Source organism: Aedes albopictus, chromosome 2, assembly GCF_035046485.1.
Source record: "Aedes albopictus strain Foshan chromosome 2, AalbF5, whole genome shotgun sequence".
Classification (NCBI taxonomy): Eukaryota; Metazoa; Arthropoda; class Insecta; order Diptera; family Culicidae; genus Aedes; species Aedes albopictus.
Genome location: NC_085137.1, coordinates 49995054 through 50015042, shown reverse-complemented (window position 1 = coordinate 50015042; position 19989 = coordinate 49995054). Strand labels below are relative to the sequence as shown.

General features: G+C 41.4%; 1 protein-coding gene and 1 long non-coding RNA gene across 2 annotated transcripts in view; both read left to right on the top strand.

The window, feature by feature from the left end:
* LOC134287592 (uncharacterized) overlaps positions 1-19989 on the top strand; it is a 210017-nt gene that overhangs the window by 71676 nt on the left and 118352 nt on the right. The gene's annotated exons all lie outside the window — the stretch shown is intronic.
* On the top strand, positions 13018-18099 carry LOC109421530 (zinc finger protein ZFP2). The gene is made up of 4 exons (XM_029871232.2): positions 13018-13234; positions 13319-13445; positions 13622-14347; positions 16826-18099. The coding sequence occupies exons 1-4, from the start codon at positions 13209-13211 to the stop codon at positions 17753-17755; spliced, it is 1809 nt and encodes a 602-aa protein (XP_029727092.1). The 5' UTR covers positions 13018-13208; the 3' UTR covers positions 17756-18099.

Genomic DNA, 19989 nt, shown 5'->3' with positions numbered 1-19989 from the left:
GGGTACTGCAAACTATTACAATTCGCTTGAAAACTTCTTGAATTCCTTTGAACCTCTCTTGAAATCACCTAAATATCTTGCTTAATACTTCTAAAATACCCTAAACCCTTGAAATTCCGTAAAAACCTACAAACCGAAAAAATGCCCAACTTTAACCCACAAAATCTCCTGAAAATCACTCGAAAACCTAAAGCTTTTTGAAGCCCTCATAAAACACCCCTGAAACCTTCTGAATCCCCGAGAGACTCCATAGCCCCTATAACACATTTGAATCCCTAATGAACTTGTTATGAAGCCAGGGATTATGCATCGTAAAGATTTTGTAACTGAGCAGACACAAACGCAAAATAAACGTACTCGTTATCAACAAGGGCCCGAATATACTGGCATTTTTTTACTCGCAAACAATTAGTTTATTATGAATAATCCCTCGATTCGCTATTAAAACCACACTACAACACTCATTCCGCACTTTCAATAGTTTTCCGCGAATAAAAACTCGTGAGTGTTTTCGTTTTTGTTTTGCTTCATAATCATGCATCAGGCGGGTGCGAATAAACTCAGATTCTACTTACTCTCGGAACCGTGAGTAAGTCGTGTGATGGTTTTTCACTCACAAGTTGCTCCACGATGAGAACATTTTCATCTCGGTCCGAAAACGTATGCCATTGCACCTCCTTCGAATCCCCCTTAAATTTCTTGAAAATCCCTGTAACCCTTCTGAAACTCATTAGGTATAGCATCTTTGAAACACTGATATCTTCTAAGATCCTCGAACGCCACTATTATCTCTTAAACGTCTCCTGTAAATCTGTCGTTTACCCGAACGCCATTTAACCGAATGCCATCTGACTGAATGGGTCATTTGGCCGTATGCCGTTTGGCCGAATGTTATTAAAATAATCATAGGATTTTTTTTGACATTATAGCTACGAATATAATCATCAGAAATATTTCCTTTTTTTTGATCATTGGTTATTATTTCTAGTTATGCCATTCAGGGATAAGTTGGTAACGAAACTTTGTACTTGGGCTCACTGGTGGCTACCGACAATGGCACCAGCAGACAAAATCAGAGACGCATTGTGGCCGGAAATCGAGCTTACTTTGGACTCCGCAGAACTCTACAATCGAACAAAGTTTGCCGTCACACGAAGTTATCTATCTACGAAACGCTGATCAGACCATTGGTCCTCTATGGGTCCAAAACATGAACTCTACGTGCAGAGGACTTGGAGTTTTCGAACGGAAGGTATTGCGTACTATCTACGGCAGAGTGCAGATGGAAGACGGAACTTGGAGAAGGCGAATGACCCACGAGCTGCATCAGCTGCCAAGAGAACCAATCATCGTCCATACCGCGAAAATTGGGAGACTACGGTGGGTGGGTCACGGCATCAGGATGTCGGATAGCAACCCGATTAAAAAGGTTCTAAAGAGCCATCCGACTTCGCAGAGTGCAGAACTGGAGACGCACAACAATGGACTGAGTCGAATGGAGACGACTCCTACCTACATCAGAGAACACTCAGGCCTTTTCTGACCGGTACGGTGAGTAAATGGTGCAGAAACTACCTAAAGTACACTAAATTCTTTTTTTACACGATCTTTTTTTACGCGGTTTTATTTTACACGATTTTTTTTACACGATTTTCTCGAAATTACGCGATGTGTTTTTGGAAAGATTCTTCTCTCCTGGTCGCAATTTACTTCCGATGGGGCTCAAATTTCTACCAGAGATCTCTCTTATCATCCTTGATACCCTGTCAAATTTTAGGATGATCCGATAAAAAAAGTTTTGAAAACTTTTTTTACACGATTTTTTTTACGCGGAACAAAAAATCGCGTAAAAACAGAATTTAGTGTATTGGCAATGATTTCTCCTTCTTTAAATAATAGGTTATTTTTTCGAGTAATACTGATGTTGAGAACAGTGGCATGATCACTAGAGTTCATCATTTATTTTTCAGCCAAACGACATTCGGCCAAACGGCAATCGGCACAATGGCATTCGACCAAATGACCCGGAACCGTCCAGTATTTAAATATATGGTATAGAAACACCAGCCTTTGATTGCTTTAAGTTTTTAATCCCCGACTGTCGAAGACAAAGTACATGATGGCAAAGGGCTCCAGGGAGGAATCACCGCGCCCGCCACCCGAATTTATATCGACGGTGATGAAATCGAGGCGCTTGAAGAATTCGTGTACTTGGGCTCACTGGTCACCGCCGACAACGACACCAGCAGAGGCGCATTGTGGCAGGAAATCGTGCTTACTTTGGACTCCGCAGAACTCTACGATCGAATAAAGTTCGCCGTAACACGAAGTTAACTATCTACAAAACGCTGATTAGACCGGTCGTCCTCTATGGGCACGAAACATGGACCCTACGTGCAGAGGACCAACGCGCCCTTGCACGGAGAAACAAAAGAACCCAAAAGTGAGTTCATTCCACCCAACTTCGAGGTTGTGTGTGGGAAGCCAATTTTGAGTTGGTGGATTTGATGTTGGGGTTGGTAGTTTGCATTTAGGCGTATACGGCCGAAGTACCTAGAGTGGAAGTTCTTTTTACTCAACCATCAGTTTAAATTACTCAATTTTCGGTACTATGTCACTTACTCAATTTTGGCTTCCCGCATCGAACTCTCAAAGTTGGGTTGTTTTGCTATTTACTCTCTGACAACAATAAAGGGAGCGAATGAAAGGGGATGAAAAAAAGAACTCAAAAGTAAGTTTTAAAATACTCAATTTTGGGTTTTCTTGTTTTTCAGTGTGGAGTTTTCGAACGGAAGGTGTTGCGTACCATCTACGGCGGAGTGCAGATGGAAGACGGGACTTGAAGAAGGCGAATGAACCACGAGCTGCATCAGCTGCTGAGAGAACCAACCATCGTCCACACCGCGAAATTCGGGAGGCTACGGTGGGCGGGTCACGTCATCAGGATGTCGGATAGCAACAGGACTAAAATGGTTCTCGAGAGTCATCCGACCGGTACAAGAAGACGTGGAGCGCAGCGAGCTAGGTGGGTCGACCAAGTGGAGGACGATCTGCGGACCCTACGCAGAGTACGGAACTGGAGACAAACAGCCATGGACCAAGTGGAATGGAGACGGCTAGCAGAGGCCTCCCCGTAAGTATTTCATACTTAATCAACTTTTCGATAACTCTATCATTACACCAACAAAGCTATTCATAATAATCATATCATGTTTAACACTTCTCATTTCATTTTGACAGACCACACACATGCACGATAAAGACGGATTATATATTCTACATTATCGATCTTATCCTCGTCCTTTTCATGCTCATATAACATATGTCAAAATGACCTGAGAATTATCAGTCATTTTGAGGTTAGGTTCGTTGGTGTAGTAAAGAACTAGGGAAGATGTTAAGAATGCCTCATATTCGACTACTACTACCATTGTTCTTAACTCAAATAATTTCGGCTATACATCGAAGTGCATCAAATCAATCAATGATTTCAAAATGAAGAAATCTTGGAGGGTTTGAATACCTTTGGATCTAAACAAACAGAAAACCCCTTAAATCACAATACAAATTCAAATTTGTAACGATCGTCCGATCCATAGCCAGGAACAAACCCATACGATACAGGTGCAAACACGCACGTGGTTGCGTGTTTGCTGCGATCGTGTGTAAGCTTCCGATCACCATACGGATCCGACGCGAACAACGCCTTCTCGATCCAGTGCATCGCTGCCTTGCCTATCCAAATCAGTCTTGCTCGCAGCTCGGAAACGTCGCGTCGCGTCCGCATCGGTACGCGTGAGAACAAGCAGCGGAGGCGTATGTTGATGCGTGTTGGTAAGGCTTTGGGGCTTTGGGGTTTTACTCTCACTCTCATTTCGAGCTGCGAATGGGCGATCTTACGTAGGTAGGTATGTTATACTCGGACCCATAAGCAAGGCGACGACGACGACGACGTAAGGTAAACCGAAATGCAAATGTCACGCTATACGGGTGGAGCGGTTCACGAATTGTGCAATATAGGAGTTGTGGGAAGCAGCAGCAATTGACAAGCGGTTGGACCGCATTTTTGCTCTTGTTTTGCGTGTGATTCAACTGGGTTGAAGAGTTTTGGTCAATGTTATTGGGGATTGGATCAGATCAAACGAGATAACTTTGAAGGTTGAAAGACTCACATGATGCTCGATCGAACGCCAGCAGCAGTAGCAACAGCAACGGGGTGGTTAAACCAGTGAATCGCAACAGGATCTTCATGTTGACTTCATTGGCGGCTTGGTCTGTTGCGTAGAGTGAAGAGTTTCGGCGGCTTCGTCGTTTGATGGATTCCCGCGGGTCACGATCTCAATTCGGCGATGAAATTGTAACACACTTTTGCGTCAATTTAATTTACTCGATCTCAAATCTTAAAACATTTCCCCCAAAAAAAATAGTAATTGACGTTTCACTCTTTTATGCTTCCTCTGGCACTTTCGATAGATGGTGGATCTCTCACATACGCGGCAGCAGCTCAGCGAAAGGTAATCATCTCCTACTTTTTTCGCATAAAAGAGGTTGTGATTGTTGAGCAGTTGTTGGATTTTTTAATTTCTGATTTTTTGCACATTCAATGTTGCTCAAGATTTAGCCTTGAACACAGTCGCGCATACTCTCATACGAGCACCCCGCTTAATGTTAGTTGCTACTGTGCTGGAGCACAGTTTACCACGTTCGATGTAAAGGAGCACGCGATCACACCTTTCCTTATCCGAATTAACCGCACACACCTATTCAAACTCGATCGACCAAATTCGAATGGATTCGAAAGACACCTGACTGAGTTGCAAGCCTCCTCTCTAGTGTTAACCCGACGAGTACGAAAATACGACTGATCGGATTGAGCGAATGCGCGCGCGCTCTTCGGCTCAGTCAGTCAGCGGGTCCTCGATCGATTTCGATCCCCACACTGACTGGGGGAGGCACACATACGGTCCATGCCCACCACCCAACGAGAAACCACAAGCCCCGCAAGCGCGTATAAGTATGACCCTGTTTGTCTATGCATACAGTAAAAAACTCTCTCTTTTCGCATCGCTTAGTGCGGCGCTGCAGTCGATCGTTGTTTGCACTAGCAAAAAGCGCCTTTCGAGCATGCTCTCTCATAAACTGCACAATCAATTCGAGCAGATCTTGCGCTCTCCATCCGCGGATTTGTACGATCTTCGATGTCAACCGTCGCGTCGCGACGGTAGATGCGCATTCATGTAAACCGCATGCGATGATCTCTCTTGACCTACGCCAACGGATGCGCGATTTTAGTATTAGCCTAACCTATGCTGATCATTAGGTATATTACATCAACTCTATCGTCGTCGATTATGCTGTGGTGGAGGAACAATGAATGGGAAAAAAGTGAATGGAAAATGCACACGCAAACCAATGTGTCCATTCAGAAAAAAACAGCAGCTTTTCGCGAGGTCTCTGTTGGGGATGGAAACTACCCGTCAGCATAAGGGGCCGTTCATAAACCACGTAGACTTTTTGGAGGAAGGGGGGGGGGGGCTGGCCAAAGTCTACGCTCCATACAAATTTTAAAATTTTTGTATGGACAAAAGTCAAATGGCCAAATTTTGGTCTACGTGGTTTATGAACAGTCCCTAAGTGGACGCGGAGCCGAGAGGTAGGGAGCTTTCCCAGCTATTGTTTTCAACGTTCTTCGAACCGATGCCACTGTAGTACAGAAGATGAAATGAAAGACGTTAAATTTTAATGGTCGCATCACAATCGATCTTTTAAACGCTTTTTGGGAGTTGCTCATTATATTGTTCACATATCCACGGAAGGACAAAAATATTGCGCATTTAGTTCACCACTGGACTGCGCACTCCGTCTTCATAAGTGCGAAAACGTTAATAAATGTGCGCGATTACATCAAATTCAGTTGATGTTTTCGAAGCACTATTTCTTTGATTTATGCTGAATAAGTGCTCTGTAGACACCGAGTTGATTTGTGGTAATCGCGCACTTTTATTCACGTTTTCGCACTCTTGAAAACGTGTGCGAAAGTCCAGTGGTGCACTAAACCCTTATGTGGCCGACAGGGTACCCAGGTACCCATTTCAAATACACGGTGTATAAAAAAGCAAAAACTTTGTCGGACACATAACGGTTAATGCGCTATATAGGGTGACAAAGGGTATTATCGGCAGGTTTGTTCTCTTCTTCGTGAGGGATTTTTGTGGGCCAAATTGCCTGAAATTTGTGCATATAACTCATCTTGGTTGGAAAGGATGTGAGGCCAACTTTGAGATCAACAGGTTTCGAAAAAAACCCCTTGACGAAAAGAACAAAACTGCCGAAAATATGTAAGTTCCCCTGTCATGAATATCAGCCATGATTGGATGATTCCAATCATAACAAAAATATATGTATTTACGGGAATCGGCCGTGAGGCAGTAGTAAGTCGCTCGATTCCTCTCGAATCAGTTCTCGGATACACTCAAGGGTGGATAATGTACTGGTGAGCCCGCTCCATGTTACAAGCAACCCCCCCGTAACTTGACAGATGAGCTCAGTTTCGCGTACCTACTTGCAAATCGCAGATGTCGCTACTGTTCGTAAACAACGGGTTCATCCTTCACTGACGCAACAATTTTTGTCCATGCGAAAACATCTTTTTGTTTCGTGGTGAGTGGAAGCCAACAAGAGGCTAGCGTTTCGTATCAAAAGGACGTATTCAACAGAAGCGCAAAAACTTATGTTCATTAAATTGAAATTATTTTGATTTTTCTTTTTGTTGTTTTAAGAAATGTAATAAAAGCACATGTTTAAACGGTCTTGCATATTAATTGGTGACTGCGCATACTAGACTAAACCGAAGATCAAACTCGAAAAAAAATCTGCAAATGATTATTTTTAACTTCCATTTTGGCTTTGCCGCCAGATATGTAGCTGTAAAATGTTAGCTTAAGTAACCTAATTTATTACTTGCTGGTGCTTAATAACCGCCCTACAAGAAAACATGAGTTTCTTATTAATTTTATGAAAGCCGACTATTTTGCCTTTACCCGTTTTATAGATATAATTTTCGCTTCTAGTAAACAAATTCATCATGCCGCACTTAATTTGCATTTATCTACCACAAAAAAGCGGAAACAACAAATTAAGGTTTCAGTTTAATGTATTAATATTTTTGTGCGGTTTGTTGTAGTCGATTTTCGTCCTTTTCAAAAGTAGCGCTTGCCGCTTTGAATCTGACAGTACCACCCGGACCAAAATTTTTAGGTACGCTGACGTTGTTCGGCAGCTGTCAAGAAGCTCCCGAGTTGGTTACAAGTCTTACATCGATATATAAAGTACCTCGTTACTGCACCTGTAAGTAAAAGTTTCCACCAACTGGAGCTGGATTCGAACCAACGCTCCGAGGCTTACGAAAAGACCAAACAATGGACGCCTTTAACCGTACGCCCATGAAGCCTATCATTTTCACAGTTTTAAAAGAGTTTTCGGTGTGATTTAGATATTGTTTTGCATTTCTATATTGTGTGACAAATACCTACATACTCAGAGGAATCAAGGAAATTTCCTTTACTAGTGTTACCGAATGGTAACCTTGCTTCCAAATTCTGGTGGGGCACGTAGGAAATAGTAATTGTAACTAGTCAGAAAGCAACTGTGAATTTGAATTGTCGGGACAAGCGGGATGAGTGTGCGGTACACATTTAAATTGCGTTTCTATCACGACCGAAAGAAACGCAGACGGTTAAAGCGAGAGTGAGTGGGCTGCATGGAGCTGAGAGCTGATTGGTCAAACGAAGATAGGTAGAAAACCCCCGTATGAAAGGGAGTGTGTTGGAGACCACGAAGGAAGGCAGTTCGCCGTCACGAGGAGGGATCGTCGCTTGGCCTCACAGAACCGCGCAAAGAAGATTCTTGAAGATTCCATGGGGAAGGGGGGGGGGGGGGGGGTGTGATCGCTAGCACGTGGCGTGGTGCAGTTAGTAAAACCACGTACTGCCGACGTCTCCGGTGACGTTGCATGACACCCCCCCTTTTCGTCAACATTCAGGCCACTTTCCGAACACCACAATCGGCGGCCATTACGGCTGCACCACGGTCATCGCCGGTCGCTAGCCATTCCGGCGGCCCTCTTGTCACTAACCAGCCGATGTGCGGACGCTCTACAACTACCGGTCATTCCGATCGCTCCACGACCCTCTATAGTTGCCGGCCATTCAGGCCGCTTTCCGACCACCACGTTCGGCGGCCATTACGGCCGCTCTCCAATCCTCACGTTCGCCGGCCGTTCCGGACGCTTTCCGATCACCACGTTCACCGGCCATTCCGGCCGCTCCTCGATCATCTACGACCGTCAGCCATTTCGGCGACCCTTGGGTCGCTAACCGGCCGAAGTGTGAACGCGGTACCATTATCGGCCATTCCAGCCGCTCCACGACCAACGTTCACAATCACCACGTTCGCCGGCCGTACCGGCCGCTGTCCGATCGCCAGATTCGCCGGTCATTCCGGTACCTCCACGATTATCTACGGCCATCCGCCATTCCGGCGGCCCTCCGGTCGCTAACCGGCCGATGTGTGAATGCTGCAGCAATACCGGTCGTGCCGACCTCTCCACGACCCTCTACAGTCGCCGGTCATCCCGGCCGCCTTCCGATCACCTCGTTCGCCGGCCGTACCGGCCGTTTCGCAGACATGTGCGATCATCAGCCATTCCGGCGGCTCATACCGGGTCGATCCGTCTACAACAATTTCGCTACCTGGCTATGCCCTACGACCGCGGCGGCCCAGGTGGCCGCTTCTCCAAGTAACGACAGTTTTCATCCTAGCACCCAATAAACCGTTAATTTAGGTACGTCAATTCATTCTCGTAGGTTATTTAGGACAACCCCACCGAAAACTCCCCCTGACAATACGCCCTGGGACACGGGAGGCAGAAGATGGCCTTGAGTACCCACCCCGGAAGCGGCCGCTGGCTCAGACCAGCCGCTTGGGGCTTTGGCCGGTCCCCGTCTGGGACCGAGCAGGAACTCCCGGGGTCAAAAGTTGTTTCACTAGGAAACAAGCATTCCTGTACCGTACCAGTTTTGGTTTCTTTTTTATGTGTAGGGTAGGTAATCAAAAGTTGAACCAAATTGCGGCTCTCCGAAGTAGCGTAAATTTTGAGTAATTTTTTCTCCCACATGGAAGTAAATTACTACGGCAAAATCTTATGTACATGATAGCCACGGGTATAAGCTTTCTGTTAAGTGGTAAAAAGTTTGTATTTGCACCGAATTTCATTGAAAAAATCGATTATTCGTCAACAATGATTTTAATCTTAATTTGAACCATCGTAATCATAATTTGAACCAATTTTAATCTTAATTTGAACTACTGGCGGCAGCAGCTCGAGCATCTCCCACAACAGCCAAATTTGTGCTGAACAATAGAAAAACACATGGATCTGATAATTTCCATAACTATTTTTCATTAGACAGTGGAATTTCAACTAAGAATGTTCTAAACTCTTCAGGAACTTGGAAACTAAATTTGGAATTTTTCATCTTCCAAGAGTAAACAAAACAACCACTAGCGCAGTCTGCAGGCCAACACTGGAAGCTCGCCCCCGTTTACTAGTTCAAATTTAGATTACAAATGGTTCAACTTAAGATAACATTCTCCAAGTAAGAATTACTTAAATTTGATAATTTTATGTCAAATAATGCGGAATATTATTCGGTTGGTCGATTCTACGATAAATAAGCTTTCATTTGACGTGTTCACATATTGCTAGTGATACAATGCATGAACTGTACGAGTGCACCGAAAATGTGCTTTCTCTGGGGGGAAATGGGTGAAATCACAGTAATTTTTCAATTGCCTGTTTTCCATGACAAAAACGCTTTTTTCAATGCTCTTAAAGTCCATTTTATCAGGTTATATTACAGAAAGCTGTTTAACACCTTTTTCGGGACAATATTTGCCTAAAAAGTACATCGTTTTAATGAATTTCGAAATGGTTCAAATTAAGATTACAATTTGACTAGTTCAAAATTTGATTTCTTACCCTAATTATAATAAAATGGTTTAGTATTCATCAGAATAGCAACGATTGAGTTGCGGTTTAGGTGTTGGGAATAATTGTGTTTTATTGAGTAGTGCTTTTGTGAAAAAATGTGTTTGACTCTTTAGCAGAACTATTGCATCTTCTACTCGTTTTAGAAATAATATTCCTACTAAAAACGGTATTTATCCCTAGAAAAATGTTAGGGTGACAATGATCCACACAGGCACACTGAACGTGCACTAAGTCAGCCTCTGAAACCGCCTTAAACCCCGAAATAACCCCTGAAATCCCTTGGCACGCCTCTGACACATCTTGGAACACCCTGGAACGCCTTTGAAAGCCCCTAGTACACATTCATGGGACCCCCTTAACTCCCTGAAACGCTCCTGGAATGCCCCTGAAGCCCCTTGTGATCCCCTGGAAAGCCTTGAGATACTCCGGGAACCCCTTGTCGCTCTGAATCGCTCTGGAACGCTCCTGGCACGCCTCCGAAACCCCTTGAAAACCCCTGGAACGCCCCTGAAACCCCCTGAAATGTACGATTAGTTGAATTGAATATAGATCTTGCAGTCATTCTAACAGTTTAGGTTATACTAGTGTTCAACAATTAGATCATGAATGCATAATGAAAGTGTGGAAAAAATATTTTTTTAAATGAAATAATAATGAAAATGTTATTTTAAACAATGTAAAAATGTAAAAAGACATCCTTCCAGTTCTTGTGACTAAGGTGTGACTTAGAAATTTGTGGTCGGTTTTGCAGAAAAGCTCATCTATGTAATCTGCTAATGTAGCAGAATGATATCTTTCATCAGCATCATATTTGTTTTTTTTTTCTATATAAATATTCATAAGTTAAGTCAGTGAATAGAAATAAGTAAACGCAAAATTGCTATCAAATATAAAATTTAAATCATTAATGCAGAAAGAAAGACAATTTCGCTAAAAGTGAGTAGAATGAAGAGGAAAATTTGTTCCTGAACAAGTGCATTTGAAGGAAGCAATTCTTTGACATGACTAAAACTATAGACCAATAACTGCTCGTATAGCTGCCGGCTTAGAATAGCACTACGGACCAGGCCCGTGCACAAAAAGAGACGACAAGGGAGGGGTTTTTGCTATTTTGGGCAAAGTGCGGAGAGGCGACTTGTGTATGGAACATTAATAATGGGAAGGGTTTTGCCTCCGAAACCTCTCCCTTGTGCACGGGCCTCTCTACGGACTATATATAAAAATGAGTTTGAAGTCCCTTTGAGGCAACAAAACTCACGAACGGATGAACCGATCAGCATAATGTTTACACCATTCGATTCATCTTCAGGGTGGCTGTGTTTTTATAGCAATCCCTTGGATTTGATGGATTCGAGCCAAATTTTCACAGAGAGCTTCAGGGTTTTTTTTTCTAGTTCATTTACTTATTGTTCAATCGAATGCTTCAGGGTTACCCGAGATGGTCACTTGACGATTTGGAAAAGAAACCCCAAGAAGAATTTTTGAAGGAATCCCTAGTGTACTCCCAAACAAATCTCCGGAGAAGTTATTGATGGAACCCCAGCGATAATCTTTGCGTGAAAGAAAATGTCGGAGAAATATAAAAAAATGAAATAAATAGATGAGAAAATAATTCACATCAGCAAGACACAATGAAAATCGATTCGAATAAGATCATTTGGGTGCAATGCAAGTAGACAAAAGCGCGAAAAATAAAATAAGTGGATCAGATCAAAGTTTTTTAGGTGTTATCTAAGGTCCCAAAACACAAATGTCTGAGCAATATTTGGGCATAAATAATTTAGCCTACATTTTGCGCATCGTAGTTGAAGGGGATGTATGGCATTTTACACAGGAAAACATCTTTTGTTTTTTGTATTTTTCTTGAATTTTGCTCAAATTTATGGTGTTTTACACAGGAAAACTTTTTTTTTGTATTGCGCATTCCCCACCCCACTGGACTCCATTCGCAGTGAGCATAAGTGCGGGATCATGCATAAAACTGCGATTTCGCATCCAATTGTGTCGGTGTCTTCTGCACACTTATTCATTTTAAGATGCTGAATAAATGCGCAGAAGACACCAACACAATTCGATGCGAAATCGCAGTTTTACCCACGATCCCGCACTTATGTTTACTGCGAAAAGGGTCCAGTGGAGTGGGAAATGTGCAATATTTTTCTCAAATTTTGCTCAAATTTATCTTATACTATATAATAGATTATTTGAAAGTTTGGCCCAGGATATGTCAATAAACTTTGTCGAAGACCGCAAAGCGATCCGATGCTTGTGGGAAAAGCTTTTGCCATGGCTATTGCTATAGTTATTTTTGCAAAAACTTGAGATTTTATCATTGATGTTATTCCTTTACATGTTAAGCACCTTCAGCCCATCAGTAGGGTATAAATAACTTTTGTCATAAGACTGGGATCGCTTTGCGGACTTCAACAAAGTTTTTCAGGACGTCCGAGGCTATACTTCAACATTTCCCATACAAACTGCGCAAAGTGTGTAGACATAACCGAATGCGTCTAAATTTTGTACGTTCATTTAGGACATGAAATGGAATCGAAAACTCCTTTAAAAAATGACCACAATGACCATCGCTAATGGAGTATATGCTTCTAAAAGACCCGTTCAATGGTTTTTACCCTAACGGAATGTCACTTCTTAACTATAAGTCGAAAACAAATGCATCTGTCTGCTAACTTGCTAACTAAGTTGCTTAACTTGATTGTGTGTGATCTGTGAAATGACCTGAAAATTTTCAAACAATATGGAGGTTGGGTTTACAGGTGTAATAAAGAATAGAAGCCCATTGATTTCATCAAACAGTGTTTTTAAGCTCATGAGTCATGATAAATAAATACATTTGCCACAACAATTCTTGGTTGCCATATCCCCTTAAATTGCATGCAAGGTTGTAAGTTTTTATTTTCCATCCTTTGTTATGACAGTTCTTTCTGTCATAACAAAAAACATAAAATCATTTTCAAAGTTAGTTGCAATTGCAGCACGCAAAATTCATGGTGTTTAAAAAGTAATAATAAAGTGTTTATCTATAATAATTCAGCGAAAGTTTGTAAACTGTGTTAAAATTCGGTACTCAAAGTATTATATAAAGTAGTGCATAGCAGCTTTCAGTTGAATTAAGAAGAGGTCACATCAATGCAAAAATATGAGCTTAGCAAAGAATCCAGTTTGGTAAGTAAACACTATCCCGAACCTGTGGGAATACTCTATTGTTGATTTATTCTAAATTCAATTTAATGACATTGTTTTCCGTAGCCCGTTCGAAAAGCAGGAAGTGGTGTGCAAAATATGCGAGGGCACGGACGGTGCAATGGAATCGATTTTCTGCGAGCCGAACGATCATCGACTGTTGAACAAGATCTTTAAATCGACGAATGTGAAGGTGCAATCATGATTCCTTGCTGGGCACTACAGCTTTTCATATGCTTACCTTTAAAATATTTGCACTGTTACTTGCACTGTTATTTGCAAAAGTTGTTTTAAAGTGATCATAATGACTCCGAACTACAGTACTAATTAAATTGAAGTATTAAAACTTTAAATCATTGTATTTCAAAGGTACAACCAGTCTGCGGGATCCTATCACCGATTTGTGAATTTTGCCGGGCACGAATCGACCAGTTCGACGATAATTTTCAGCCTCGCTGTCAGGAGTATGTGGTGGAGAAGATAAAATTTACCGCGCCAGCGTACGATCCGTTCAACTGTTTGGATCCTTGTGAGCCGGACATAGATGTGAAGGAGGAATGTCTGGCGGAAAAGTTGAAGGAAACGGATGAACCTTTCGTTAAGGAAGTGCAAATTCCTTTGAACTGCGAGGATACGGATGATGAGGAGGACAAGACGTTAAAACTTGGGGTAGAGACGCAGACGAAGATAGAGATAGTAGGCGACTCTGGATTGAGTAAAGACGACAGTGATGATGATGATAAGTTTAATCAAGAAAGTGATCGTGATACTCAAGAAGATGATGAAGATCGCGATTATACACCAAATGTCGAACATTCTCAGAAGAGGAAGCGAGGTCGACCGAAATTAGTTTTGCCTAATGAAGGCAAAGCGCCCACAAAATGCACAATTTGCGATAAGCTGGTACTCTACATGAAGGAGCACATGCAGACCCATGCAAAGGACAAGAGGTTGAAGTGCCCTCACTGCGATCGCACATTTGCGCAGAGCAATAATCTTACCTACCACATTAGGAAGCATACCGGGGAGAAACCGTTTCCTTGCAATAAATGTGATAAAAGTTTTATATGTAAATCTCATCTGATTTCACACGCGGTAAGTATATGTAGGTTTAATGGTTCTTTTCATTTGGGTGTCAACTATCTGCTAGAGAAATCTGAAGATTATTAGTCAATAGCTTGGTCAATAGCCCTTGAAATACTATAAGTAACTCACAGTTAGAACAAATACGTATCATCAGAATAAACTGTAGTTAGTTGATGCCAAGTAAACGAAATTCCACTCGGCAGTGATCCAAACCTACAGACACTACCCAAGTAACCAGAAGTTTGGGAAAGAATCTACTTCATGAGCTTAGTATATTGTTGGCGAATGCTTTACAGTCTTCTCATTAGCTTCATTTTAAAGTTGTTGAAGACCTAGCTACCTCTAGCGAATCGAATCACGTTGGATGTCCTTAATTGTGTATTGCATCTTAATTGAGGCGTGTGGTAGAGCAAGCAGTTACCACCGGTTCAATTCTGGTGATATACATTTTTACAGGCATTAAAACAAGTCAACTAATTTTTATGTACCATCTATTAAAAATTTGTTGCAAAAAACATTATTTTTGCTAGAACTACAATTTAGGCGATCTGATTTTGGATAACATTGAAACTTCTGCGTGAAGTTCCGATCAATTTCAGTTATGCACAGCTAGGGTAATTGTTCCCTTCGTTGTGGTAGTACCTAATGTTGCGGTAGTGGCAATTGAGTACTTTTTCAACTGAAATGTTACCAAAAGACATTTTTAATAGATGTATTATGCTTAAATTATGAGATTGCACCATTTGTGTGCTTAAGATTTGCTCAAAAACCTAATTATAAAAAATATTTTCCTTAAATTTTTTGCTGCTGTGTTCCTATTGTTGCGGTAGTGTTCCTAATGTTGCGGTATCCCATATGATTTCAATGGGATACCGCAACAATAGGAACCAAAATTAAATTTTACCTCCATAATAGGAACAGTGTGCCTAATGTTGTGGTAAGCGATTTATGATCGAAAACAGAGAGAAACGATAGTTTTTATACTTTTCCAAGCAAATTTGGATAGAAAACTACCAACTAACGTTTTGCAACCCTTCATTAGATGGTACGATCATTGTTTTTAAAATGAATTTACCTTAATACCACAACGGTATTACAGGCACACTTACCCTAGTCGCGTTCGATAAATTTTACCGAAACCTCAACTGCTGAGCGTTCGATAACGGTTCGATAAAAATACCAATTACGGTAAAATGTTACCGTTTAATTGTCAAACTCTAACGAAATTCGGTCTTAGCTGCGAACTTTACCGAATGTTTCCAGTAAAACAAGCCTAACGGTTGAGATTTCATTAAAACACTTCCGAAGTGGGCATATTTCAGCCTCGATTTCAGCCCCTTAACCAGCCATAAAGTTCCGCTGGGAACATTATCTGAACTTAGTGTGTAAAGTGTATTTCACCATATTTAGTAAGCAGAACTTTTTGTTACTTGGGTTGTAATTTGTAATCAACATCAAATCGAATTCGTAAGCCTTTTTCTATCGATAAAACGATGAAAACATTTTTCTTGATTGAGAGGTTCGCTCGGCATAAATACATTTGATATAACGGTCATTTGGATTACTGGCATGATCGAAATGTACTTTTATGCAATTCAGTATTATAATTTACATTTTATATAACTCATTTTGGTATCATAATGGCCAATTTTTCCGAACTGATTTATTATGCAACTGAAATGAGTTGCATAATGAAAAATAGATGTATAACTCAAATGGGTTGCATTATGAAAAAATCATTGCATAAAATTTGGTATGGAACTCGTTGCAAAACTCGATTTTTTCAGCACTCTTCGGTTATATCCAGTGCTGAAAAATTCATTTCGTCATATCTAAATTCAATCACCTACAGCTCATTTTAGAAGCTGAACCTGAGAATATGGTATATGAAAAACTTGTGCGGCTAGATCAGTTCTGCAAGAAAGTCACGGAAAAAACGTTATTTTTTTTAATATTTAAGGTAAATGTCACGGACTATTTATGAAAAATGCCAAATGATATTCACCGTGAATATCATTTGCATTTTTCGAAGGTAGTCTGTGACATTTACCTTAAATATTCGAAAAATAACGGTTTTCCGTGACTTTCTTGCAGAACTGATCTAGCCGCACAAGTTTTTCATATACCATATTCTCAGGTTCAGCTTCTAAAATGAGCTGTAGGTGATTGAATTTAGATATGACGAAATGAATTTTTCAGCACTGGTTATATCCAACTCGGCAAGCCTCGCTGGACAATTGTACGACTCGTGCTGAAAAAAACAACTTTTTGCAACTCGTTACATAAATAACTATTCTTTATTATGTCAATTGTCCATTATGCCAAAATGACTATTATGCCAAACAAATTTATGCCAAGTGACCTTATGCCAAACGACCTTATGACAAATAACTTTATGCCAAATGACACAGACCTCGTTCCACAAACCCGAATAGGTATGTACCCCAATATTAAAAATATTGATTGTGATTTTTCCCGCACCTGCAGCGATACCATGAAAACGACCAGCCTTACCAATGCGAAGTCTGCTCGAAACGCTTCAACCAGGCTTGCAATCTGACCAAACATCTACGCGTACACAGCGGCGAGAAGCCCTACAGCTGTAAGCTATGCGGAAAGGCGTTCATGAATCTGTCCAACATGAAGGTCCACGAGAAACGACACCAGGGAGACCAGAGCTTTACCTGCGAAGTGTGCTCGAAAAGTTTCTACGACAAGTATCACCTCGAGCGGCACATGATGGTCCATACGAAGAAGAAACGTTTCAAATGTGTTCGCTGCCCGAAACAATTCGACACGGTCGAAGATCTCAAATCGCACGCAACGCATCACAAAGATTCGGAAGAGTTCATCAGTTGCGAACATTGTAGTAAGCCTTTCAACACCATCCACAAGCTGAATCTCCACATGCGGTCCCATATGGTGATCGAGGTAGACTCGTTAAAATGCGATGTCTGTGCGAAGCAGTTTAAGCGGCGCGATCACTTGGAATCGCATCGCGATAAAGAACACGGCCAACGGGAGAAGCAGACGAAGGCACCCCGAGAGGTCATCATCGATCCGGAAACGGCGAAAGCCCAGTTGGCGGGACCTTTCCAGAAGCCTTACCAGTGCGAGGTCTGTTTCAAAATCTTTAACCAGGCCTTCAATTTGAAAGTGCATCTGAAGACGCACATACCGGACGATAAGCTGCTCGGATGTGACAAATGTCCGAGGCAGTTCAGGCGGCGAGATCACCTGGAGGCGCATCAACGTAAGGGCGAATGCTTGCCGGAAACGACGGCGGTGATGACTGTTGAAACGAATGATGAGATGGAGGAAAAGCCTGACTTTAATTCGATGATTGATCTTTCTCCGGAGAAGGTTCCTCTGGATACGCATCAGATTGTACTTGCATTTGAAGTTCAGAGAGTGTAGCAGTGGTTTGTTCACAATGAATAGGAAGGATAACTTTTTGGGTATTTTTGGCAGTTGCGTTTTTCCTTCGTCATAGCAGTCATAGGTTTGGGGGTTTGTCGGCCAAGCTGCTTGAACTTGGTCGAATAATTCAGTAGGTATGATAGGGAAAGTTTCGTGGCCAAGTTTGAGTTCATTAGAGGTTTCAGAAAATATCTCTTGACGAAGAGAACGAGAAAATAGCAAAAGTTGCCCTAATAGAATGTTGAACTAATAATGAATTTGATCAAAAGTATTATGCATAGGAGGAGTTTATTTTGTATACTAAGAATTTCAATAAAAGTTTAAAAAGTTTGAAAACTGAATGACATGTTCTCAAATGAGGAGAAAGCCCTATTCAAATTTGAACATTATGCGATAAAAATAATTTGAAGATACTCACATAGTGGAAATGACGGCTTCGGCATTGTTTGAACCTATAAACACAGACAGACAGGCGTAACAATACACCCGAACCTTCATTTAGGTAATGAGTTGGGGCTGCCTCAATAGAATTTTTACCTGAATGGATTTAGTTCATGACCTAAATGGATTTTAAGGTTGCAAAGAAGTTTGAGAAGGCCAATTGGCTAGCAGATGCAAAGGGGAGGTAAAGCAAAGCCTTTAAGATATATAGGGGGGGGGGGGGGCGTCAGAGGGGTTTCAATGGAGTTTTAAGGGGAAGAAGGTTCAAACAAAGGCACTTTCAAGGGTTTCAGGGCGCTTCAGGAGGTTTAAGAGGGCTTTTATGGGCAGGGCTTTAAAGGGTCTTAGGTGAGCTTCACGGTGGTTTTAGAGGGGTTTTAGTAGGCTTCGGAGGTTCTCAGGCTAGTTTCACAGCGGTTTCATGGGGGTTTCAAAGGCGTTCCAAAGCGTTTCAAGGTGTTTCAGGAGGTTTCAGTTGGCTTTTAGAAGGATTTTGGGGGAATTTGATTTTATAGGGGTTTCATAGTGAAACGCCTATGGAGGTTTCAGAAAGGTTTTAGGGGGATTGAGAGGCTCTTGAGTTTTGACTTTCACGGAGGTTTCATGAGGTATTTCAGAGGCGTTTCATAGAGTTTTAAGGCGTTTAAAACTGTTCAGGGCGTTTAAGGAGGTTCGGAGTGGTTTTGGGAGTCTTCAGATGGTCTTAGTTGAATTTCAAGAAAGTTTTATGGGGGGTTCAAAGGCGTTTCGAAGCGATTCAATGCGTTTCAGGAGGATCAATGTGCACAACACAAATGTATGGAGATTGTTGAAGAAAATAGAGTTATTACTTACTTGTTCAAGTGTAGAATTAGCTTGATGTTTAAATACACATTAATAAAAACTTACTTGCTAAGAATGTTACTTTAACAAATGAGCTTCACGGGGGTTTCAGATGCGTTTCAAAGCGTTTTAAGGCGTTCAAATATGTTTTAGGGCATTTCATGAGGTTTCTTAGAATTCCTGAAACACATAATGAACTCTCCACTTGACAGCACATGGTTGCATGAGCCTATCATATATACACCGACGGTCGGTGATATATATATAAAATCCCAGCGTTGTTTGTCTGTCTGTCCGTAACGCTTTGAAATGTTTCGTTGAAATGTTCCACCATAGTTGTATCAAATTTCTAAAAGGTACGAGAACATTCTGGATGTTTTTTGGCTTTCCAGAAATAAAAAGAAGAACCTTCTGGAATCTTCTGGAACATCAATATTCTAAAAATTCTAAGAACTTTCTGGAAGTTCCAGAAAATAAATAACGTTCTGGAATGCTCTAAAATATGGAACTTCTTAAATTTTCGAGAATCCTCTTGAAGTTTCTTGACGCTTCAGAAAGAAGAAGAAGAAGAACCTTCGGCAGCATTATGGAACATCTTTTTTTTTTGGCGTAACGTCCCAACTGGGACAAACCCTGCTTCTCAGCTTAGTGTCTATGAGCTCAGTTATTAACTGAGAACTTCGGCTTCTAATAACCACTTCTAAGTTGTTAAACGTTTTAGAAAAGAATATTCTAGAATGTTTTAGAGAGCATGAAACTTTATTATATTGGGAAAAGGTTATAGACGTTAGGGAACGAGCAAGGAATCAAAAAAGATCCTTCTAGAATGTTCTGGAACATAAAAAATCCTTAAAATTTCCAGAAACCTCCTGAAAGATACTGAACGTTACAAAAGTAAAACAATCATCTGAGACATTCTGGATATCACACTTCCTCAAATATCGAAAACTTTCTGTGCGTTACTGAAC